Below are 26,592 nucleotides of genomic sequence, written 5' to 3' on the forward strand. Positions count from 1 at the left end.
ACAGTCGCTATATCTATGTCTCTATCAGCCCTGTGCAAATGCACCACACTTGACTATCTCCTCAGTAGTAACACATCTTTCCAAAATTCTGCAACCCACCAGACTGACCTCACAGATCCCTTTAATTATAAGCCATTCTGTAAGAAATGCTGTGGATTTACAAGTCTCATCTATTTCCAGTGGAAGTCAAAGGTGTTCAAGCTCTCAAAAATCTGGTGCTTTGAAACAAGCCACAGAACTAGCTCTTAATAAAATGCACTCAGTACACTGAATTTATAAAACAGTATTTTGTGGATGAATGCACCCCTAAGTAGTAATGTCAGTCAGACAAATAAGGTGTATTTCACTGCATCAGCTGGATGTTATTCAAACGTATGCTGAATATTTCAATGGAACTGTGAATATTATATATTCTTCAGAAGTCATACTCTGAAAAGCTTTTCAGTTTACAGTCACATCTAGCTTCAAAAATGTGCAATTTTTTAAGAATATATAGGAGCAATATTTGCTTTTCCTTATTTATTTTTTTTAATTACATGAGTCATGAACTGAAGAAAACAAAGATAACAAAGGAAATAGGGGGAAATAGATAATTTTCTCTCCATAAGTCACTCAGCATTTCCCTAGCCCTAGGGAACTCAGGGGAACTATTTAAATCTTGTTTATAGCAAAAACTGGAGGGGTGTGCAAAATACACCATCAACGGGGGGCAAGGTTTTTGAAGGAAAAAAAGAAACAAAACAAACATATTTTCGAATTAAAGAAACCTCAATTAATGCAATGGGAAAAATGAAGTCAGTTATAAATTCATATGATCTTATGGGCTTATCCCAAAATGATAGTCGAGCTTTTGCTCCAGATGGTGCAATAGTGTTTGTGACATCCACTTTGAACTGCAATCTAGTTATGTGTCAGGCAGGAGAGTCCATTATTCACAGCATCAGTGCCGGGGAAAGAAGGTTAAAAGTTCAAGACATGCCCCAAGTGATTAAGGTTGTAAAAATCAGGAGATATACCATGAGGGAAAAAAAAATGCCATTCTTCCTTTTCTTCCATACTCAGTTTGTCAAAAAAAATGTGTTTAAGCAAAATAAAAAAAAAAAAAAGAAAAATCAGAGGATACAGGAAAGCCCCAATTCTCAATAGTAATGCAGAAAATTACCTTTTTAAAAAAAAATCTCCTTAAACTCCTCTGCTACCAGCTTCACTTTGCCTTGAAAGAAACAGAAAGGCTACTCTTGAAATGTCAGCAAGTTACGGAACTAAACAACTCAATTAACACTATTTCTCACTCATTACAATACTCAGTTCAACTATGACCTACTTCAAACTCTGATTTCAAACTTTATTTTTCATGTATCCCACAGATAACCAGTTCATCTGCACCAGCAGGGTTTCACTTCTCAGTCATGTAAGCCTTTGATCTGCTAACCAGTAACAGATAACCTACAGATTGTTTCCAACTACCCCAAAAGTTTCAGTGTTTAGAGCAGCAAGTACTGCTTCTCAAATAATTGAGCAAATTCAGGGAGTTTCAAACCCACAATAAAAGGAAAGAGGAAGATGCAAAGGCTGAAGGGTAAAGCAAAAAAAAAAAAAAATAGATTTAAACAAAGCCTGCAAAAATTTTTATAGTGAGATTAACGAATACAAAAATTCACCAAAAATACTCTAGGTGCTTTGGCACTCAGAGCCTTTAAAAAGATATCAAACCAGCCTTTTCAGAAAGAAATCTTATTTCAACAAACAGGTCAGAAAAGTAGAAAAGAATAATTCCCTTCTAATGCATTGCTTTTTCTGTCTGCTGCTGGAACTGCAGGTTCAAACCAGAACATCAAGCAAACCATTCAGACCATAAAAATAGAGGTGACAAACAGGAATAAATTCTGCTGATTTACGTAAAAGTAAGTTTTTCTTTAGCAGTAATTACCCAGCTTCAGAACTGGAGCACTTAAGTACATGTTTCTGCTTTTCCAACTCACTGTTAATTTCTGAGTTTGATCGCTGGCTCACATAAATTGTAAATTTATTACAGCCAAGTTGCCACATCATCTTTGAAATTATGTCCATACCTCACATGCAGTAACTGATGTATGAGCTCACATTTTTATTTTCATGTCACAGAAGATATTAAATATGAACTTCACACAGCCTGGCAATAGTCAGACTCTGCACATGTAAGTGTATTAACATTTCAGAATATGATATTGACAATACACTGACAAAAATTCCTATAATCCATCATGCCAAGGTCCCTGAACAAAGCAGGTTTCAATAATGCCTTAAAGCTCACAACAGTTACTTGAAAACTCACGATATCCAAGACTAAACTTCATCAATAACCTGAGCACTACATTAAAAACATCTACACACCACAAAAAGTCGTTGTATCATAGGAATCTGAGGACACTCTTCTGTAAAGTTAAAAATAAGCTCAAAACCTCATGTTTAAATACTGTGTTTTCCAAATCACCTTTAGAGTTAGAATGATAAATGAAAGCCTATCGGCTCCCAGACTTTAGTTCAGCAGGCTCCTTTGGAGAAGGCTGGGCTCACCCTCGCACAGCAGGAGCTGAACGGACCCACAGGAAGAATCCTCAAACTTTAGAAAGAAATTAGTACTAAAAACCACTCAACTTGAAGTAGCCATTGGAGCGGAGAATGATTACTCAAGGCAAATGAACTCTTATATGAGTACTGTGAAAATTAAAATAATAATGCCAGAGAGAGGGAGGAAAAAAACCCCAACCCCCTAAATAATTGTTAGAAATCTCAAAATATACAGGATATAGATTACTTAACTTCTTCAGAGTTTTGTGTCTAGACTCAGACTCCAATCAAAACATTACATTTGTCCACCTGCTAGGGCCAAAGATTATATTTACTCCTATACCTAAAGTTATATTTAGCTTTGTCACTGGAGTTTATCCTTTAGAGAAAACAGAATATTAAGAACTAAGAGAAACTACAGAAGCACTCTGGTGCAAAAGGAAAAAGAAAGTTAAAAGCTTTTGTTACTTAAGAAATTAAAATGCCTCGAAAACAGGGACGTACAAGAGTATTTGTATCACTAAGCTAAAAAGGCAATCCTGATTTTATTGGAAATGTCATGCAGTTTTTATGTACTCAGACTTGACTTCAAAAGAAGACCCTGTCAGTGGAATGAGCACACATTACTGTTCTGTGAAATCCTACAAGAACACAGATGGCAGTGAGACCATGATCTTAATTGATTTAAGGGGCAAGTTTATATCTTTAAAGCAACATTTTAGAACAGCAAAAAGCAAATCCTTTATGTGACACTTAAGCATGCCGTATTATACTTGGGTTTAGAGTGCCCCAGATTAGCACCACATACAAATACTCAAGTGAGATACAAAGCATCTGGCAAAGAAAGGAATGTACACAATACAGCACATAAACAAGGAATATCTGATCATAATTTATTTCTTGGCAGAAGAGTTACAGTAAAGGCAAGAGGTGATAAAAAATTATGTACAGCTGCTCTCGAAAGAAACACAAAACCCATTTTGCTAGCCATCCAAAATATTCTATGTTCTAAAAGACCTTGGGAGATAATCTGTCAAAAAGACTTCAAAATGTGATGTTACTAGACATGCCTAAGAAAGCTTATACAGACAGTTGTGTACATTTTAAATATACTTGCTGAAATAGGTGAAACATCTTCATCATCTAAAAAAAACCCACTAATAAAAAGCTACTATAGGGTGTCATTTGTACCTAGTCATTTCTCAAAGGCCAGAATCACACCAATCACGGGCTTTTCCTCTCTGGGTTTGCTCCTTAGGGTTTGCTACATATACTTTGATTAGAGAGTTTTTAATTACACTTTAGCCTGTTAGCACCATGGGGCCAATAAAACTAAGAGAAATAGAACTAAATTCTTTTCATTCAACACAACTGTTAACTAAACACCAATTAATTACAACCACACAAGCCTAATGAAGATAATGGGGTTGCAGAGAGTTCACCGATGGTATGAAGTGGCTTGCAGTATCCTAACCTTAATCAGTTAACTACTTCATAATAGGTAGGATCATAGGATAAGCCACCCTCTTTCTACATGCTTACAATTACTATTACTGTTAATGGAAATTACATGGCCATACAGATAATTCACGCAATACACTTGATCATGAACCAAAAATGATAAATACTTGAGGGGAATCCTCACTAGTATTTCAAATGGTTTATTTAAAAGAAGAGTGTGAGGTTATTAAATAAACTGAGCATCAACCTGCTTCAGCTCATTGCTTTCCTAAAGGTAAAGCTGACAAGTTTCTTTTCCCAGACAGGAGATCAATACTCACAGAGCAATACATGAAGCTGTATCTCCAGAATGCATCGATGCATTTAGAGCCCTTTAAAAGACAGAAGGTGGGGAAAAAAAAAGATCTAGAGACACTTGAGATGTATCAGAAGGCACAGCTCTCGCACTGGGTTCTATTACCTAGCGTATGGTGACACTCTCAGTGCACCACACCAGCACTACGACATCCAGAAGCCTGTTCTTCCAGGAATATTTAATTAAACCAGAGCTTTCTAGGCCAAGCACACGCATGTGACGCAGATCTGGGACTAGACCATTACTGCTGCCCGGCCCACCAACCGCCTGAGCCCCTCCTGAGCAGTAACGTACCCAGAGGAGCAGCCGCCCACCACGCTGACCTGTTCCGAACGAGGGAAATCTAACGAGGTATTCGCCGCCAGCTCTCCACAAGGAACAAGTAGTGTCAGTTTAGAAACTTCTTCTGAGGAAACAGCTTTTAAAAAAAGAGGGTTTAACTCTCTGGAGAGGTACCATACTATTTCTGAAGGGATGTGAAAGGGAAAGAAAATGATTCAGTAGGGATTTTTCTTCATTATCACCCAACCTAGAGAAGCGGAACACACAATGAGCAAAGGTCTAGGGGTATTGATTTTAGCGCTGAGGAAGTGTGCAGCTAACAGCTTTTTAAGTATCTCCATTTTCAGTTACTTCAACAAAATTACCAATGAACAGCGTAACAAAGTGAAAGTTTTTGTAGGAAATTGCAGACTAAAAATGATCATTTAGGTTGTGAAACGCTTCTTTTCATTGAAAGTAAAGGGCTTTTAAACGCAGAAGTAGAGTTACTGGGGCATTTTGCAGCGTTATCCTCACTCGACGTTCCGCAGACCATAATCTGTCTCTCTTTCAGGACGATAATCTTACACCAATTTTGTTGTTCAGCGACTTTTAAAACTAAAGAGTACCTGATCGAGGCATTCTGACTTGGAAGACCATAACCAGCCTCTGAGGGATGCGCGAACACCGCACGGCACTAAGAAAACCAAGCCGTTCCCCGTCTCTCCCACCGAGGCCGGGGCGTCCATCAGCGGCTCCGCGGGAGCGAAGCGCCGCTTACCGAGGGACGGCGGCGACAGCCCCCCTGAGGCGACAGCTCTCCCGCCCAGCGGAGCGGGCGAGGAGCGCCGTATCCCGCCGGGCGCGCAACTCTCGCGAGAGCGCGGGCCGCCGCCGTCGCCTAGCAGCCAGCCCGGCTTGCGGCCTTCACAGCCCCGCCATGGAGCCCGGCGGGCGGCGACAGCAAGAGCAGCAGAAGCTCCTGGGGACGCGGCAGGAGGCGGCGGAGTACTACCGAAACCACCGAGTGCCGCAGCGGATGGAGGAAGCGCTCAACGCTCTTTTCCCCCAGCGCCCCGCGGATCTCTACGGGGAGCTGGTAGCGTGGGGAAGGGGAGTAGCGCGCAGGCGCCCGCCGCCCTCTCCGGCTCCTCTTGAGGGAGCGCCGATCCTCCGCGGGCGGGTGGTGCCGGGGCTGGGGCCGGGCTGAGCGGAGCCGGCGGGCTGTCCCCCGCGGGAGAGGGAGACCTGCCCGGGCCCGCTTCAGAGGAGAGGGACGGCGCGGAAGGCGATGCCGTCAGTGGCCTTGTGGTGCTCCCCGAGGCACCCGTGGTGGTCCCCGCCCTACCCGGCCCTCCCGCTCCGTGTTTGGCCTCACGCAAGGGCAGTGTGTTGCCCACCCTAGCGCGGCCTGCCCCAAGAGTTTAATAAAGGGTTGCCGTGAGGAACTCAACATCTCTGTGATTAAAATGAAGCTTGAATAATTCCCTGCCGTCTGCAGTGTTTGTGTGGCCGGTGGCGCTTTGACACTGGGCCAGGTGCATTTATTTCTGCAGCAGTGGGGCTTTTTTTTGGTGCTAGTTGGTTGCCTCGACGCAAAAGGGGCACAAATGGGCATCCCAAATAAAACTGCTGCTCAGCATGCTGATGTCTTGGGCCAGTGGCAATAAGAACATGGGTGTTACATCACACTGCAGTAGTTTCTGAAAGGCAGGTGGGCCTGGGTGGGCTGATTCTTGACACTTCCAAGGTTGCCTGTTCCCAGTTGGCAAAATATTGTAGATGGTAGTTCTGTGGAAACATCTGATGATAGTGGAATTGCCAACGCTGCAATAGTGTTGGCAATAGTGAGCAACACATGGGAAAAATAATCTCCTGTATGGTCTTTGATCTGCAAGTGGCTGTGGAAATGAAACATTTTATTACCTCTTAACGCCATTTCCCATCTCCAAGTGTTTTGCCACCATCAGTGGAAGGGACTGGTAACACCTCCTCTTGCTTTGTGTGGTGTTTGGTGTTGCTCTGTTTCCTACTTTTCCTATTTGGTGAGTCATGGTTTAGTGACCATCTCAAATACCAGACTAAAGAATCAAACTAGTAAGGAAGTATGTCGTCAACCTCAGACACTAATCCTTTTTCTAAAGCAACATGGGTGTTTATTAAATACAGACAGAACCCAAAATATATTCTCATAGTTGGGGGGATGACAGTTCAACAGGCCCATTAGAGGCCATGTTGGAAGAAGTAAGAGAACTGTCTGCCAGAAGTCTGTTTTCACCTTTCTCACTGGGCTCAAAGCTTGCTAACCTAAAATCCCAGATTTTCCACGGAGTCGTGACCCCTAACTACATCAGCTGTCTTGTGTCCTGTTACTAGGTGTGACATTCCTGCAACTCCTTACTCCTTAATATTCTGCTGGCCTTGTTAGTTCAGTCCAAACAAAAAGACATTTCTAATTAGGAGAGTTTGGAGCCTGCTTTGGTAGGGGGGTTGGACCCGATGATCTCTTGAGGTCCCTTCCAGCCTCTGTGATCATGATAAATAACCTTGTACCAAGTATATTCTGCTAGAAAAGAGTCTACAAAAAGAGTTGTCATCATTGTTATGGAGGAGCTTGCTGACAAGCTTCTCTTCCTCCCAGATTAAATCTTCTGCAATGAATAGCTTTAAAATTGCATCAGTCAAGCATTGAGAGACATGAACCACTGTACATGATGAAACAACCTTGAAATGATACCAGGTGTCTAGGACATTCAGTACTTTGTATAAGCAGGAAGTATATTCTGAAAACACTTCTCATTTTTCACTGCCTGCAGCACATACAAAATATTATGCCTGGCATTTGGTGAGAATGTTTTCTGATCAGAACTTAAAAGTTCTTTCCAGTATTATGTTAAGACAGAAATTTACAATAATATGTTAAAGCTAAATAACTTCTTATCAATAGATAACTAGATGAAGCATGCTGCAGGAAATTTCACCTAACATTAGGATCTAGTGGAGTTCTGTATGGATTTCTAAGAGCTTTTCTTGTCCAGGATTTTTCTCCTCTCTTTATGAGAAAGAAGAGACATGTATATATTTTTTCAAGATCTTATCCACAGTCAAAAATAACTATTTCATAGCAGCTCACCTCACAGAGGAGGTGAATGCTATGTGATTTCAGATAGAAATTAGTTTCATGAGTAGCACAAGTAGCACAATGATTATTTTTGTTATTCAGTGGAAAGCCAAGGAAACTTTGGTCAAACACAAATTTTCTAGGACGGTTAAGGAGATTTTTTATACTTAGTCACTAACTTTGCTAAATAAAACACATGCTCATCTAAATTGGGTGTGGCTTTGGACTTTCTTGTTTAGATATATATTGGATCTGTTTCCTGGAATTTCATTCTTAAGCAGGTAATATAGAAATAATTGTGCAGTGTAACACCAGTACATTGAATATTGGGCTGTATAAACGCATTTGTTCAATGGTGGATTTGAGTTAAATACATGTAATGGAATAAAAACCTCTTTGTACAGAAGCTGACTTTTAATGAAACTCTTTCTCTTTTATTTAAGGCTAACTACTTTTCTAAATTTTCAAATACTCCAGTAATATGCAAGTTGGTTGGAAGAAAAGTTTTTGATGGAGTTGGTCAGCCAACATTAGAAGTGGAAATATACTGTACAGTTAAAAACTATGAGAAGGTATGAGCTGCTGCTTCAGTTTTATTCATTTTAATAGTATCAGGGAGACATACTATTCTACTCACATCCTTCAGTACATTACATTTTCCAGCTTTAATGAAAGAATATGAATTCCAGTGACTCAGCAGTTGAGTAAAGTGTTGTAACTTAGAAAAAAACCTCTGTCATCAAAAATTAAACAGTGGCAGCAACTATAAAACCTTTATTTTCCATTAATTAGACAAACTTCATTTTGAGTGGGATGTGACAGTGCTGCTTTGTGTTTAGGTTTTTATCTGACTTAATGCACCATGTAGTTTTTCCTTATACTCCATATCTAGCTCCATAAGTTCATATTCCTTTTACATTTTTTTTAGATCTTCAGATCCTTATGTTTCCATTTGTATGAAAATACAGTGCAAGTAAAAAACAGTATAGATTAATGCATTTTTTTTACACTGAACTAATAGGCTGATGTGGGTGATACTCAAGTAAACACATTCATCTAGCACCTGCAACGCCAGACTGATGGTGCATTGCCATCTCTCCCCCAACCTGAAATATTCAAGATATTCTTTGCAACTCTAGCTATTGTGGTGTAATTATATTTCCATCAGTTGAACTAGAATTCACTTCATTCTTGAATTAAATATAATTTCATAGATACTCACAGTATGTAAAAATACTACTAATGCAGGCAACTCTGATATTTGTCAATTATGTCTTCAGTAAGTGAATTTTCTTAAGGATCATTTATCCTTCAGCAGTACAGAAAGACAAACTACATACATAAGACAGAATAACTGATCATGAGGGATGGCATTAAGCATGAATGCTGATGAATCCCAGTACAACAGGCTACCAACAGCTGAAATAAAAAGATGTTGTAATGATTCTATGGTCTTTAAAATAACTCCATTATATTCTCATTAAAATATACATGTATAAAGCAGACCTGTCAGTAGGGTTTTTGCCTAATTAGTTACAATTTAGGTCAAGAAACTTGAATGAGATCTGTGATTACCAAAGTGTAACAGACTAGGAAGAAGCTGCTGGATGTAAAAGTGGAGCAAACACTAGATTTGGAGATAGTTACTCATAGAGTTGGTAAGGACATGCAATCCTATTCTTCAAAAGACATTTCCAAGTTAGAAAGTAAATGGTGTTTTAAACCTTTTTACATTTTTTGTTTTGCAGAGGATTTGTTCCACTGTAATGTCCTCTCATTCTCAAGTACCTGAAAATGCTTTACCTGAAACAACTGAAGCTGATGAGAAAGAAAGAAATGAGTCTGTTACCACTGCTGTAGAATGGGTGAATGAATCACTGAACACAATGTTACGAGACTTGAAGCCTACTGACCAGTGCAAAGTGGATAAGATGCTTGGGTAGGTCTTGCCTATTATGCAGTTTATTGCATTTGAGATACACACCGTTAATTTATATTGTGAAAAAAAACCCATGGAATATTGATTTTTTTCTATTATTATTATTTGTGTATTTTCAGGATGTGATCTCTGTCTCTGATACATTGCACTGTATTACTTTCATAATTATGATATGAAAATCATGCTGGTTTTTACCAGATTTCATACTTGGGATACAAAAATAAGGGTCTCTAAGAAAAGAAACACCTGCACTCATTCATGAGTTAAAAACTCCATTTAGGAAAGTCATTCAGTACCAGTTTAATTCAGTGGGGATGTTTTTTTCTGACTGAGACTCCACTTCTGCTCATTGCACTGCAGAACAAAAGTGCCTGCACGTGGATCTTCTGCGTTAAGCTAATCTATAGAAAACATGTATATACACACAGTTTTCACGTTCTGGTGGAGTTGTCTTTCTGAGCAGGGTACTCCAAAAGGCTTCTTACTTGGGCCAATTAGTTTCTTTGGAAACATAGTTTCATTAGTAAGCAATCCCATTACTTTTTTTTCATAGAGCTCTTTCTTCTTGGGAGCATCCCAAAGTAAAAAGAAACCACCATATTTTTCCATTTAAACAAGTGTGGTTTATAAGTAAGATGGAAGGTCAAAGCTTCCCAGGTGTATCTGGATGTATTTCTACAGTAACATTAGAGTGCTACCTGGCAACATTATGACTTTCTTCACCCTGGAAGCAGCAATATGGGCTGCCATCCTCTTCTGTAGTTGGAAATGTTTCTTTAAGCTACATCATGAGGGGAATGACGCTTTGCTGTAGGGGTAGCGGCTGTGCTGCCACACTTAACACAGGCTCTAGCAAACAGACCTAATTGCTTTCCACATGGATTAGCTTTGGGGAAACCTTGCTGAAGGGAATAAGAACTCAACTGGAAAGATATTTTTCCAACGGAAATGAGTCTAAATAAGTCTTTAATGCATTTTGTACACTACTTTATGTATCTTGCATTCTCAGTTTTCCTGAATTGGGTGACTGTGACCCACATATGCAGTTTCCTCTTTGTGCATGTAATTGAAATTCTGCCACTTCTGATCTAGCACCCACTTAGATAACCAGTGTACAACTGACCTATTGGATTAGCAGCCTGGGCCAAACTGTTGTATGTCATGAAGCTATGACACGAACCATTACTACCCATGCAAAGTAAATACATCCTTCACACTAAGATTGTCTGTAGAGCTAACTTTCAAACCAGTGTTATTTGAAAGTGGATGCTAAGGTTTATAATACTTGCTTGTGGTTCTTTTTGTTTACCCAACACTGCAGATGACTACCAAAAATAATATTGTTCGTTGATTTCTCCAGCTTCACACAATGAGTCGATGGCAGAAGTTCAAAGAGGTGCCCTTAATCCACCTTTGGCACGTTCTTTAGCCTGTATCCTGTGTCTTCTTGTCACATATCCAGCAATATTTTGAGCTAGTAATCTTTATGCCTCTTCCCTCAGCGAATACTTCACCAAAAAAGTCAAAGAAAGAGAAGAACTTCAAAAGGAAGAAGCAGCAGAAGCAGAAGCCACTCTTGCCCCTGCTTCATGCATTCCATCAGCAACAGAGCTACCTGGGGGAAAAAAAAACACAAAATCAGGTTTTAGTTGATTTAATATTTTCTGCAATACAGATATCAGTAAGGGTGGTAAGACACTTTCTGAAGTATTCTGTGGACACCAAATACTTCAGAACACATGACACAATGTCTCACATTCAAAGGGTTTGGTTACTTTCTCCTAAATCTTTCTGATTACAGCAGTTTCTACTGCAGAAATGAGAGGTGGGAAAACACAGTTTTCTCATCATTCACATGCATTGGTTGAACAAAGTTTCTGCCTTTGTTTTACAGTTGGCTTAGACAGGAGGTTATTACTCTTCAGAGTGAGCAATAAGAATGGAGGAGGATGCAAATGAAGAATAAAAATGAAAATGATAAGGAAAGGGAATCACAGAACTGAACAGGAAAATGGAAATAGAAGTTGGAGAGAATAGAAAGGGGGGGAAGGGAAGTTTTTGCTAACACTGAGAAATGGATGAAAAGCAAAAGAGAGAAGGAAAGGAATGAGATGGGAATGATGGGCAGTACAGAGTAAAAAGAAGAAAACAATGTAACTAAAGGAAGAGATGATGTGAGAGTAGAGAAATAAGATATATTAAAAAAACAACAAAGGAAAAAAGCACTGTATATTACATCCATATATACATTACACTCAAAAAGAAAAAAATAAGTTATTGGAAGAGCAGAAAATTTAGCAAATTATTATTTCTTACCAGTTTCATTTCAATTGTCACGTACTATCAGTAACACCTCCCAGTGAATACGTTAGATCTATGCACAGTGATTCCACCATTCACCTGAAATGTAACATCTGCAGTTGTCAGGTCCATCCAGATACCATTGGCTTGTGTTTTAGTAGTCAAGTTTCTCCTGACACGTATATTCCCTGTTTTCACTAACTAGGTTTTCTTTATATTTGATTGCAACATTATTATCTCATTGTTAGAATCAGTACCTGACTATTAGGAACCAGTGATTATAAAGCTACTTGTTACAGGAGAACACTAACAGATGGTGATTTCCAGTACCAGGTGCTTCCAGAGGCAGCATCTATGTTGCATTTCTGCAGGTTACCAAGTAGTGGGGTGTAAAGGATGTCTGCAGACAGAGTCATTCGGTACTAGATTACTGGTGTCTCTGTGTATAGCTCTTCATCCTCAATTTAAGAAGTACAGAATCTGGGTGGTATGCAAATTAGGTGTAATCTAATCTGCATATCCAATTAAGGTCCTATTAAGAACATTTTAGCGTAAGAAGTACCCAATGCATATGATTCTTGAGAACCAGACCGCTTGTTGCAGTTTCACATAGGTGCTTACTGTGCACACTGCAGGTGATAAATATGGTAGTGGGAACTGCTGGGGTTCAAACATTTGGACAGAAGTTAGTCTACTGTGTCTGAAAGAGAAATAAATTATTTTCAACATTTAATGAGATTAGGCATGTGGAATATTTAAAAGACCTGTTTTCTCATTGGAAAATACAGCTGTAATAGGCCTAGTTTTTAAGAAATCAAGTATGTGTACTCCCAGCCAGGTTATAATGTAATCCTCTAACTTGTTTATGCAAAAGCTGAACATAGAAGGAGGATGATAAAGAAAACTGAAATCGAGCTCCTGAAAGGAACCTGAAAAATTACATAACATTACTGGATATAGACATAGATAAAGACATAAAAATATTTCAGTTGCTGAAAGGTCTCCAGAAGAAATAGATTTGAAACATACTTGATAGCAGAGTGAGGACAGATACTTTGCTTGTAAGATCATTTTATACAAAACAGCCAACATGATTAATTTTTAAATAAACAATTCCTGTGTAATGTATTGAGTAGATACTGAAATGACAATACCATGTTTACTCATATAACAGTGACAGATAACCACATGTTTCAAACCAAGCAAACATTTAGCTACTGCTCTCTCTTGTAGGAAGGAAGGTATCAGTTGCAGAGAGAAAGATCCCACCTGCAGAACCCTTTGAATCAGTTCCCTGTGGCAGCTTAGCTATTGGAGGAACATCACTTGCCATAGCTAAGGCTGGTGCCACCATTAGCCATATCCCGTTGTACTTACATATTGCACTGCTGAAACATCATCAGGTACATGTGACTGCTGTAATTTTGTTTATTTTGTCCCATTTATAACAATTATTCTAAAATTCTGAAGCCAGTAGTCCTTTATGACAGTGCTATAAATATACCTTATAGAATACACCCTTAAGATCATTGCCTGTAGTCTTTGAACCCTCTGCCATAAATAAAATATATAAAAAATATAATGCTTTTCAATGTTTTTATTTCCATGTGGTGCTCCCAATTACAGGATTCACCTAAAGAAATGGCTCTACCACTCCCAATGATTACTCTGTTGAACTGTGAAAAAAATTCACCTGCAAAACTGAAATTAATGAAAGAAGTTATGCTTATACCACCAGTTCAGTTATCAGTCAAACAGGTACTATGTCATTTTCATTTTTATAAGAGTATTTTATAGACTTCATATAAGCTATATATGTACATAAGGATATACATCTTTTCAATTAAGACCTTACAAACTGTATTTTTCATACTGTGTTTACTTGCAAGTCTTAACAAATGTGACAGATTCCCAGGAAATCATGAAGTATTGGGGAATAAGTTGCTTTTAAAGTCAAATTTTGTAAATAGAAGGAAATACAAAGCAGAATAAAATCTATTCAAGGGGCAAGAAGGATGGATGAAACAGACTGGGTCAAGCCTCTCTTTTTTGTTTAGCCACATGTTGCATTAACAAATGCATCTGTGCAAGATGCTTACATTAGGGCTGCGATTTCTACTTCATATGCTGGTGACCTGAACAAATAGCTGAGCTCCATTCACTTTCCTTTTCCTTTAACTTATTCGAATTGTCTACCATGAGCTCTTAATAAGGTTGCTAATTCTGTACCTTTCAAAGCTATAATGCCTTCTAGTGCTCATGGGAGAGCAGCAAGCTGTTTGCTGCAGTGCAAAAAACCTGCTGTTCATCCTGTATTGAAGAGTTGTCGGTTGTAACCAACTTCTGCCCCTTCAGTATTCCTTTACTGGCAGAGTTTAAGAAAATCTGAAATGTGACTAAGAAATTTAGCATAAAACTCTTCTGAAAAGGAAAAAGAGTTGTGTTAAAAGGAATGGATTCATTTAATTGGAGTGTTCCTCCATTCCCCAATGTTTAAAATTAAGACAGTGATTTTTACCCTGCTTCCTGGAGATATTCTGCAGGTAAAGACTTTCCCTTTTGCTATAGTTTCCAGTTAGGGAGTTGTAAATAGAAACATTCTATGATTCTACAGAGTCACAACTGTGAACAGTGACAATCATCTTCCCACTTTCAGATACTAGTGAGACCCAGATATTGCCTACTTGTTAGGTCTGTGAAAGGGCTCCTTTTAAGGGAAGAAGAAACCACTTTTCTTGCCATCCCATTCAGCAGCGTAATCAAATAGTCCGGTTCATTCGACCACTGCAGACCCTTTGTCAGTGGACACTTGACTGCATGTTGTGGATGGTGGGACTGTGTTAAGGAAGTCTCTAATATTTACTTTTTTAAATGACTTTATATTAAGATCTGCATTTAGAATGGGTGTTCTCTTTCTTCTGATTGAAGCTGCTAAACTGAAATAATTTCTTTTTTCAAGATTGCTGTTGTTTCATTTTAGGGCATAGAAAGAGTTCTGGATATTCAGAAAGAAATGATGAGACTGTTGGAGCCTCCAGGAAAAGTGGTATAATAAAAATGTGTAGTAAAAATAATGTGATGCACTTCATTTGGTCTTTCTACTACTTTTCTTTCTACTACTATTGCCTTTTGAAGTTGTCTTCAGAACATTTAGCCTGTTATCAGGCTTAGTCTTACAACACAGAATAGGAGATGGTTTCTCTGACAGATGAATAAAACATTGGCCAGTTGGTGATATTAAGTTAACAAAGATAGAATAAACCATTGTTCTACACATAGTGAGACTTTCTGTTTACCTGAAGAAGTGCTGGGAGTTAATGGTATCATGGTGAATTTTCAATGTATAGTTCTACCCTTGCTATGTTGCACACATGCAACATGTACTACTCCAGGTACTATTACTGTAACTTTAGCATGTGTGTATGTTTCTTGCAAAGTGAGGTCATTGAGTTTCTCCACATACAAGGGTCCAAATTCTCATTTCTGAGATCCTTTGTATTTTTCATAGGCTAGATGAGAATCTCTTTTGAAAAAAAAAATCATGGTTGGGGTGATGCCCACATAGAAATAAACATCTGAAATGAGTTACCACCACAAAATAAGACTAGATAGTTACTGCTAGTATTCAAGAAAGAACAGAAGCCATTTCCTAACTTCAATATTTGCAATCACTTTAGCCCAAAATTCAGTCAACTTTTGTGTTATTCTGAGATCTCTGTGTCATTTTTGGACTTTCCATGGAGTTGATTCCTTTCTCCTTTCATTCCCAGCAGCCCAGTCCTCAAGTAGCAGACAGTAAGAAAGGCAAAGCACATAATACAGGGAAAAAAGCTCAGGTGAGAAAAGACATTTTCATTTTAAGCCTTCAACAAGATATTAACAACACCAGGGAACCAAAATGTTCTTAAGAAATGAAACATTAATCTACATTACCATTTTGGAAAGGTTAAGGCAAGACACTTAAATATTCCAAATGCACATATTTTACATAATAATTTTGAATCTTCTGACTGTGCCTTCCCTTTCTCTGGAACATTAACAGAAAGGGGAAATTCTTCTAGAATCTGGTCATTGTTTTTCATAGAGAAATCCTGGAAAATTATCCAAAGGAGTATTTTGCAGGCCTGGGGCACCAGCAGAGAACATACCTTTTTGATCATGTAGTCCATAAAACTATTATGTAAGACTTGCATATTGTGCTGTTTCCTAACTCTGGGAACATAATTCCTCTTAATCATGCTGCATTAATTCCCAGTTCCTCTGTGAGGTTATAGATCGTTTCAGATACAAACCAATAGCTAAAGGGCAACTCTCACAATGATATTTTATCACTGCAAAACCTGTAGTTTATGAATGAGTTTTCCATGTAGTGGGATGGAAACACCATGCCTGTTTGCTCTCTATTCTGAGACAGTTAAAATACCATGTGAGAATTGTTGCTGTTGTGGAGTTAGAAAACAGAGGATGCAAGGAAGTTTTCCTGCTGTTTTTTTAACTTAGTTTTGGTTTGGGGGTTTTTGTTTCCACAATACAAAATTAAGCAGCTGGTCAATGTTTTTCTGGTGGGTAATTTCCACATTCTTATCACAACAGGTACTGCAATCACAAGTTAAAACAATTCCTTAAGATATGCACAAGGAAACAATGCATTAGATTCTCTGAAAAAAAAATCATTTACTTCAACAGGAGAAAACTAAAGGAGAAAGTAGCAGGACTGAATTTTAAACTGATAAAAGCCCCATGTTTGAACTTTCTTGGGGAGAAACAAAAAGAAAAAATGACAAAGTAGGCAGTGAAGGAGAACAACAATGTGTTTAGGCTGTAGAAGTAAAGACTAGACAGAAAAAAATGTTTTATAAAGATAAACAATGCTTTTAGTAGAACATAACAAGGCATAACATACAGGCATCTTGAAAATCACTTGAAAATGTACACTCAGCCTCCTACCTCCTGTTAAATACAAGAAGACTGCAGTGTGTCTTATTGTCTATTGCAGCAGCTTAGTGCTCCAAAAGCAACAAGTCAGATAGATCATCTCTCCTTGAAGATTGCTACAAAATAATCCTAAAAATTTGAGCTGCATTTTCTTCATATTTTTTAATGTGAAGCAGCTAAGCCTCTGTTCTGTCCCCTTTAGTTAGCTCTCCAACTCTTGTCAATGCCTTCCAATTGACTTCTCCAGTCTAATTTGTGATTATATCCTGCTGCTGTCTGTGCAACTTAGTGTCATTCTTTATAATCCAAAATTCACAGACTTTAAAGTTTAAAATTGGTGTTTGAAAAACCTACCAAAACCCCTCACAACAGAAGGGCACGTGGAATACTCGCTCAGTGCAACTCTGCTTGTGGCCACAAACACTGCTCCTGAGTCAGCAACTCTATGCAGCTGTGCATGGGTATTCCCTCTATGATATTTCTTCCTCCTAGAAGTCTTGGAGGATCCCAGTGTTTCTTGAACACTGCACAGAAGCAATATCAAAGTTGTAGTTGAGAATAAATGAGTAAAAGCTGTTTAAAAGTGGATGATACGTTTTTCTGAACAGGGATAGTCCACAGCACCAGAAACTTACATAGCATCCATGACAACCTGGGGTGGTCATAAGTGCCTCTTAAATCTTTTTTGTAAACCATTACTGGCCATGTAAGAACAAGAACTACTTTACTGGATGTATTTCCAAGGACTATTTGCTCTCTACTCATTATCATTTGTTTACCCCTCATTGGTAGGGAACTATCCTTAAAGGTGTTAGTGCAGTTTCTGAGAACAGATTTGCATTTCAATGACCAAATGCAGACTGAAATGTCAGTTACATATATATATATATATAAAGTATTCTACATAATATTTTTTTTTACTTTCAGCCACAAGCCTTAAAAAGAATATCACACTTGGGCTGCCTGATAACAGGATGTGATAAACTGGAACAACCACTCCTCCTAATGCAAACAGCCTGCAACAATATTGGTCTGGAGCTCGGAACAGACATGTATTTAGCAATAAATTGTGCTGCTCAGGAATTAATGGATTATGTGAGTTATTTTCAATATTTTGTTGACATAGCTATTTGTTAACATTATGTATTGTTACATTGCAAACTCACCTGGAAGCTTCAAACTCCATTTTTAAGGTAGCAATCATGAAAAGCAGAAGAATTGTCTCTGCATTTCTAAATTACAGTTGGATCAGTGCTTCAACTGTAGCAGATATGTTATTGGCAGGTGAGTGGAAGGGGTGACACATCCAGACATCCTTCTGGTAGCTCGGTGTGGTGGGAGCACTGGAAATGCAGGTACCCTTCCTCTGCAGCTGTCCCAGCACGCTGGTGGTGCACCTTGCATGCAATAAGGGTCACTGGATCAGGCAGACCCCATTACAGCTTGTGTCCTGCCTACAGGAATCTCTGTTACTTTCATGATTTAACTTTAATCATTCAAAGGGTACAAGCCTGCCTGCACTGGACAGGTTTATTCCTTTTCTCTATTTGCTTGGTAAGATTTTTCAGATCAGTCTGTGTCAAATACAGCAAACTGTTTTCATGTGGTAAAAACACCTACCACGTGTTCTCTTTAACAAACCAGCTGCATTTCACCACAAGGTAGAAATGAAGTAATATACCTTCTATCTACCTTGTTTTCAAGGATGAAGAACAAGAAATTATTTACACAAGTAAACTTCTGTAATTCTTTCACAGCACTAGTTGCTTATTTTTCCATTTTATTACCCTACATCTGTTGTTTTCTTCAAACTAATTTAACATTTCTATGTATTATTACTATGCCTTGTGTTTATACTCACCAAAATTCATCCCATTGTGTATCAACATTCACTTTTTAACAGCAAATTATCAGTAATTCTATAATCTTCTGTTACTGACCTGTTAAACCCCCTAAAGCAGTGAGTATTCTGTCCCTAATTATCCTCATACACTGCAGTTTGTGCTTCCCTAGTGATGAGACTACTTGTAAACTGGTCTTTTTAATTTTTTTTTAAAGGGAAAGAGGCAAGGAAAGGCACTATCTTATTTTTTTAAGCACTGCAGGTGCACTCATTTCCCCTAGCAACATCTTCTTTATGAGGACAAAAAAAAAAAACCCTTCTTTTTGAAGTATAAAGTGAGATTTTTCATGCAAGATTTCATAAAAATGCCAGGTATCTCTATCTGTACAAAAAAGTTGTGTCAGACTGGCAGTGCCACCTAGAAAACACTGAAATAGGTCCCCCTTGGTTTGGGAGTGGTGTCTTTTGAGAGACTTTTGGCATGAGCCCACTGGGACCCACTGTTACTTGAGGCAGTTTCTATAACAGACATAGAGTAGTGACTGTGTGCTTATGGATGGACACACAATCTGCTGTCTTAACAGAGCTGCTAGTGTCACACGATCTGTACCTGTACCTTAAACTCTGGTTGCTAAAGCATTACCTTCCTTTTATGCTTTTTACTTTCTAGGTTAAAGGAAAATATGAAATACTCACTGGAACGTTCAGAAGTCCTGATGAAATGGTGGAAATGTATGTGGAGCTGATTAATAAATTCCCTTTTGTTATTGCATTAATAGATCCCTTAAGAAAAGAGGTAAGGTACTGCATGCAGCACAGCTCTTGGGAAAGGGGTAATACTGTTAAGTGGCAATGAACTTCAACATTTTTACAAATAAAATATGAAGTGTTTTTGTAGCTTAGGCATGAAGATAGCACTGTAAAAATTTGTGTAACTATTAATTTTTATATCCATAATTGGCAACGACTCTAAATTTTTCTCTACTCTTCACATAATTTCTGACAACAACCCTTGCACAAACAGCAGTAAAAATATTTTAAAGAATTACAAGAAAATGCTCTTTTCTTTTTCTAATTCTGCCTGCTGAACCACTGGCATTTTCATTGAATTTTCCTCCTTAAGTAAACACTAATTCAAGTTATCAAATCATAAAATTCAAGTGATACATGAATTGTATTGTATAGATTAAAAAATGGTGTTCATAGTTATACAGTCCTTAGAATCACTCAAAAAAAATCATTGCTGCTATTCTTTAGAACTGAGGTTTATACCCAAAGCCAGAACAAATCAACCAGTCACTGGCAGCACTGCTTGGCAGAATTTTTAAAGTGGTAGTAAGGTACCATGAATTTACTACTGTGATTAAAGTTAGAGGAGTCAATTCAGCGTGGCAAATAGATTACAACGATAGAGTACTATTAACTGTCTTATCGATGGCACAGCCTTAAACATCAGCATTGATACATAAGATTGTTTCTACATGTTATAAAAAAGATACAAGCTTAATTGTAGGAGAACCTGCAGTTGTAGACCTAGATTCTGCAGTTCCAGAGCTTCATTTAAAAATATGTGCTGTTGTATTGCACACTTCATGTTCTATGAAATAAATACACAGGGTTTGTTTTCATAAACAAAACATGAGGAGTGTGATTGAAGGGGGAAGCAAAGTGATGTTGTCTTTGTGAATCTGCCCAGTGCCTGAATCAGTAATTCTAAAACAGGTAAGCTGCAAAATCCATCTGATTTTGTTCTTAGCTGGAACTTTAAATGTTCATCTTTCAAATATCTGAGTTTACTGTTACCTCACTGTAGTCAGCCTTGGCTCCCTGCTCTGTTTCAGCCTGAATCTGAATTACCCATGTTCCAAAACACCAGATAATTCCCCACTCTGGGCAGGGCTGCAGACTTCCTTGTGAATTCTTGTGAAGAAACATACTTGAAGTATAAAAAATCTGCAAAAGAATTACAACAGATAGTGAAATACAGTTTGAAATAGAATTCTGTTAAGGGAAATGCCTGTCCTCCTCCTCCTCCTCTCCCTTCATAAATTCACAAGGTTCACCCATGCCACATCTATGCCATAGATAATTAGGTCCTGGAGGATTACCTCTGGTACCAATTCAACAATTCATTGCCAGACAGGAGAGCACTTCAGTGCTTCAGTTTAGACATTTGTTCAGGTGTCAAAAACTTCATTTTCAAACCCAAACATGTGGGTTTGAAATCCTTAGGGGAAGGGGCCCTCATACAGATTGCAGCACCCTGGGTACGCAAGTCCAGCTGATCAGAATTATTACTGCAGAATTATTACATAGAAGAGTTTAACTGAGAACTTTATATTCTGTGAACAAAAAAAGCAAATTAATTAATAAAATCCTTCTTTCAAAGTATGTTTATATCCTCCTCCTTCACTTATCCTTAAATCTCAGTACCATGTGGACAGTGCATTAAAATGAAGAAACAAAGACCCTTAAATACATGGGCGCTCTGCTGGAAAGAGAGCATTGTATTCTGCTGTTCTTCTGGGTCAGGCTCACAGCTCTGAACATCCTGTCTGGATACATGTTGTTGAGCCTATGACTCCTTCCTGTTACCTTATTTTACATTCCAATGTTGTGACACTTAAAATATTAACACAAGAACAAGTCCTCCGAATAAAACAATAGGGAAGTATCTTATATTCCATTAAAATTCATTAAATCTGGAGAAGGAAATCAGGATAGCAAACTCCTACAGTTAATGTAATTTGAAATATTTTAAACTATACCTGTGTGCAACTAGCTTCAATTAATTACAGATTACAATGTATGTTTTCCAGAAAAATCTTAGAATCCCAGCAAAATTCCAGTGGTATGTTTTTTGTATCTAGGCAGATATAAAATACAGTATAAAATCTAACTTGTTTATATGAAGGGCATCATTAGGATTAAATGCAAATTTTTAACAGCTTTTTTTTCCCCCAACTTTCCCCTCCTTGGTCAGAGTCATCACTTGGTTTAGTTTCTAAACTCCCGTTCTTTATGTGATTGTTTATGCAGGACAGACAACAGTGGAGTAACATATGCTGTGCTCTTGGCTCCAAATGTTACCTGGTTGCTGAAGATGCTGCCACATACGTTTCCAGACTGAAAACTGACCAAAACATAAACTTACCAACCTGCAGTGGTGTTGTCCTAAAATACATTAACCAAACCAAGGTATCGGACCTCGTAGAAGTTACTGGACTTGTAGATGGTGAGTAGAGAGGGGGGGAAAGGCTGACTTTCAAACCCTCCAAGTCCATAAATTGCATTGCTATAGCTGGAAATCTTTTTATTTATTATTGACACTTCTAATTCAGAAAGCACGTGCTAGAAGAAATTAAAATTCATGTTTTAATTCACAAATCTCTGTTCAGGGGCTTAAAGCAGCATTCAGGGCTTCAGCTATAGGAAATTAATAGACTGTGGATGCTTTGAGTGTGGGTGCCCTTCGACACCGCAGCTCAGTGTCACACAGTTAGATATGAGAATCAAAAAAGATGTTATTGAGTAATCTGAATTTTGACTAATATTAGTATTAATAATTAAGAAATCCAAGCAAGTCCAAAACATTTAAAATTGCCATTTACATAGATTATTGATGGCATTTTGTTGAGCCTTAGTGGTAACCACGCTAAGAACCTGCGCAGTTTCTCATGTAAGATTTTTCCTTGTATCAATTTTTCTTTACTCATTTTTATACCCAAGGAACAGACAGACAAATTGAATATATCTCAGTTCCTGCCTTTTTCCTCCCAAAAGCCCAGACTCGCTGTATCGAAGCGAGTAAATAGCAACCTAAAGATTTCATTCAGTCATAATGGTAAACTCTTTGTTATTGTGAAGAAAAATCATTACTATAGCAAGGAGCACATTTAAAATAAACAAACCAGCCTCCTTGCCTGTCAAATACATTTCCAGACAGATCAGCTAGAGACAGAAATTAGGACAGGGTGTTAGATATTCCCTTAGCCGGCGCTGAAAATAAAACGGAACGTTAATGTAGCAAACTGATAGAGTTTACATCTTTAGGAGGTGGGTTTCACTGGGTTTACTCCTGCTTGTATTCAAGCTTAGGTAGCCTAAAGGTAAAGAAAAAAATAAAAAGCATGAAAAGTCCAGCAGTTTCTGTGTTGGATACATAAAATACACACTAATGAAGGTTTTACACTCCCGCTACATATAGGTCAAAGACATATTACCATATTAGGAAGTCCAGATGGAGAATCTTCTGATGATAGCCTTGTGGATCTGGTAAGTATTGAAAGCTGCTCAGTTGCAGAATTGCCAAAACACTGCTTTGAACACGAACTGGTTTTTAAGGAGCAAGCCTGCTTCTGCTTGAGAAAGAGACACCGTTTGACAAAATGGGCTTTTTCTAGAGAGTTGCTTTTTTTTTTTTTTGTGTGTCCTCTCAGAGTGTTAATCTTTGAGTTTAAAGAGAACACGCAGGAGATTTGCCAAAGCAGGGAGAATATTCAAAAGTGTGTATGATCTATTTGCTTGCGTTCGTTTCTAAAAAAGCACAAGTTGCTTCAAACATTTCTGAGTAGTAATAATATTTTAGGCAAAAATTCTGAACACTGGTATATTCAGTCTTTTTGTATTAAAGCCACATTTGCAAATAAAATTCCTTCCCCTCCGCCAGTGAAAATTATTGTTTGCCTCCAGCAAATCTTTCAGCGAGAGATTTTATTTCTATTTAAAGGAGGGGTTTTATCTGTAGGAAGAGCAGAGTGTTAAATTAGAAGTGGGATACCATGTTGAATAATTAAGAATGACTTCACTTTAAAACCCTGTGGGTTTAAAATATGCCCTTTCTCGTTTCAGGCTGTTGGACTGGGTGCCAGGTTTCTCAAGTTGGGAGGTCTTTCCCGGGGAGAAAGAGTGACCAAATACAACCGCCTCCTCGCTATAGAGGAAGAACTGGCCAAGAATAGAACGCTACGTATGAGCTTCTTTCTTACTTTGTTTTCAGCTTGCAATGAATACGAGAACAAAGATTGGAGGGAGAATGATTGAAACTGCACCGCAGGAGGGAAGTGAAATCAAAAGGCTATAAATAAGCGCTGACAAAAAAAACCTAGGATAGCACTTGCCACAATGTATATTGTTGTCCTAATGGATTATCTGTTTACTGAATGTTAAAATAGACCCCTTCTTGAGGAGTAGCCTACATTAAGCTTTTTATTTTTTTTGCCAGAATTAATTGGTTGGAGTCTTGAAGCCCACAGTGCAAAAGGAACAAAACAAAACCCATGCATATAACATGCCGAAAAGCTGCCAAAACGGGATTTTAGGCCAAATAGCCCACCTCTCTCAAGCCCCTAAACATATATTGCTCACAAAACTTCATCTCACAACGCCCTTTTGTCCGTTACATTTCCAGCAAAATCTGTTTGGCAAGCTAGGATAGCATGGGTAAGCACTAAATAAAGCCCAAGAAACCCCCAAGTAAAGGCTGCCTTAGCCACATGCGCGCATCTGCCCGCCCTCATGATCTGCACCCTCTTTTTTGCACCATACTCCATGCTGCTCAACGCTTAACGGTTCATTAGAGCCACTGCTCACTTGCTCAGGTATCAATCGAGACAGAATAAAGGCGTACAGTCTGAAGGGGGGGGCAGAGGCAAGGAGAGGGAGAAAGGAAGGAGAGGGGTTGCAAGAATTTATCATGCCTACGAAAAAGAAAAGGGAAGGAGAATTGAGTCATTGTACCTCATCTTTCTCATCATTTTCAGTGTCTGTACAGAGGGCAGCGGCACCTGATGTGCTTGCTATACAACAAAGTTTTTATTTAAAAAATAATACTGAAAATATTCTGTTTTCTCAAAATCTCCCCCTTGCTGCTATGTACTCGATGTAAAGAATAGAAACAGAGAGAAACTGTTTTGCTAAGACAGCAGCTTCACACAAGGCATTTTGCGAAATCAAGACAGAATTATAAAGAGCTCCGAACTTTAACCGCCTCAGGAAGATCAATACGCTCCCCATTCAGATGGTGTGGCCTAAACAAAGACCTCGAGCTTGACGAACGGTTAAACTGTGTCTCCTGAAATGAAACAGCAACAACTCCTGAAGCCGTTAATCGTTTGGCACAAATAAAATCAAGTAACTAAATCAGCAGCAGGGAAATATTGAGGTGGCACGTCTGAGCTGCATACCAAGCTCTTCATTTGGCCGGGCTGCGAGCTCCGCAATCCGCTGGAGAGCTGAGCAACGGAGGACTCTGTGAGCGGCTGGGGGCTGGGAGGTGACACTGTCCCATCAGGGGTCCCCCCAGGAGCCATGGAAGGGGACCTGCAGCTGGGCCCCGGTGCCCTGTGACAGCGGTGACAGCTTTGCCTCCATGCAGCCCCAATGCTGCTGCTGCCGTTCAGCCACCAGATTCACCGTGACGGTGACAGTGACCTGCCTGGACCTGCATCAGACTGGTTGTCATCCCCTTCCTGCAGCACGACACACAGAGCTGAGCCATTCCCAGTGATGGGGGGATGTGTGGCTGTGGAAAGAGGGGTGAGGTTCAGGAAGAAAGAGCATCACTCAATTGGGAAACACAGCAGCGAGGAGAGAGGTGAAGTGTTCCTTAGAGCAGCGACATCTGAACCCTTATGTTGTTAAAGGCCAGGGTAGGGATGAGGCACAGTCACGATGGGTCTTCTGCAAAGCACCGAGGAGGATGGGAATATGGAAAGAAGGGCAGCAAGGGGTGAGTGACCAAGGGAGAGCAATGAACAGCCCAGCTCACGGCTCTGCACCGCGCCCTCACCCTGTCACCAGAGCACAGGGCTGCTGCTCCTTTGTTTCCCAGGACCGGAGTTAAAAGATGTTTCTGGACTCCTGCGAGCATCAGGTGGGATGTTTAGAGAAACCCGAGTGTGCCAGAGAACGTGACTTTCTTTTTTCTCTTCTATTTCAGGGGAAGCAAATCTCGAGTTTATTGCTTTTGATGGAGAATCACAGCCAGAAAAACAACTTCCCGATGTGCTGCCTCCCCCAGCAGAGGCACCGATGCCTCCTCAGTGCTCTGAGCCAGCCGGGCAGGGCGGTGGCCTGCCTGCTCAGCTCCCAGAGGGGCACAGCACCCTGACCTAGGCCAGCAGTGCTACCTTTGGGATACATTGCTACAAAATAAAAAAACCTAAAAGAAACTCATCTGTTGACTATCCCTTAACCCATTTATCTTGAAGCACTCTGGCTAAGCTTTTTTAAAAGCACAAAAATACAGGGGGAGCAGCTTCTCTTTCCCCAGACGACCATCGCTTTCAGCTGAAACCGAGTTAACTGAGCAGTGGCCAGTTCAAAACCACCACCCGATTCTGTGCTGCGTTTACAGAGCGAAAAAACAAACACCTCTGTGTTAAGGCCAAAACTAAACATTTGGTTTGGGAAAGTCAAAATCACTCTCCATACAGAGAGCGACCTACTGACAAATCAGAGGGGAGAAAGAAAAAAGAAAGGAGATTTTTTTTTATATATAAAACACAAAGGCACCGACTGTTACTCTGTTCTACCCCACACACTCCCCCAGAGCTGCTCTTAGATCCAACCTACACAGGGAATTTTGCTCCAGTCCAAGCCAGCTATCAATGGAAGGGCAGCAAGCAGTGCAAACCCCATGTAGGGCACAAAGCTGTAACTGGCACCCCTCAGAAGCTGCACTTCCCGGGCAGGGAATAACAACTCGGTTTCACAAGGTCTGGGAAACTTGTCAGGAGTCTTTTTAATAAGCAACAGTGCAAAGATAAATAAATAAGTTACGTCCTAGGTAACAAACGGTTTAAGAAAAAGAAATACTTCTTAAA

At 39.2% G+C, this 26,592-nt stretch overlaps 1 protein-coding gene across 1 annotated transcript; it reads left to right on the forward strand.

The window, feature by feature from the left end:
• Positions 1–5,567: 5,567 nt before the first annotated feature.
• ENO4 (enolase 4) lies at positions 5,568–25,882 on the forward strand (the record flags this gene model as incomplete). Its single annotated transcript, XM_084264333.1, has 14 exons — positions 5,568–5,726; positions 8,192–8,320; positions 9,497–9,687; positions 11,190–11,329; positions 13,222–13,391; positions 13,615–13,746; positions 14,969–15,034; positions 15,762–15,824; positions 17,851–18,018; positions 19,437–19,562; positions 21,806–22,001; positions 22,974–23,041; positions 23,618–23,735; positions 25,707–25,882. The coding sequence occupies 14 exons, from the start codon at positions 5,568–5,570 to the stop codon at positions 25,880–25,882; spliced, it is 1,902 nt and encodes a 633-aa protein (XP_084120459.1).
• Positions 25,883–26,592: the final 710 nt, after the last annotated feature.

The sequence above is a fragment of the Gallinula chloropus genome, assembly GCF_964237585.1.
Source record: "Gallinula chloropus genome assembly, chromosome: 5".
NCBI classification, from domain to species: domain Eukaryota; kingdom Metazoa; phylum Chordata; class Aves; order Gruiformes; family Rallidae; genus Gallinula; species Gallinula chloropus.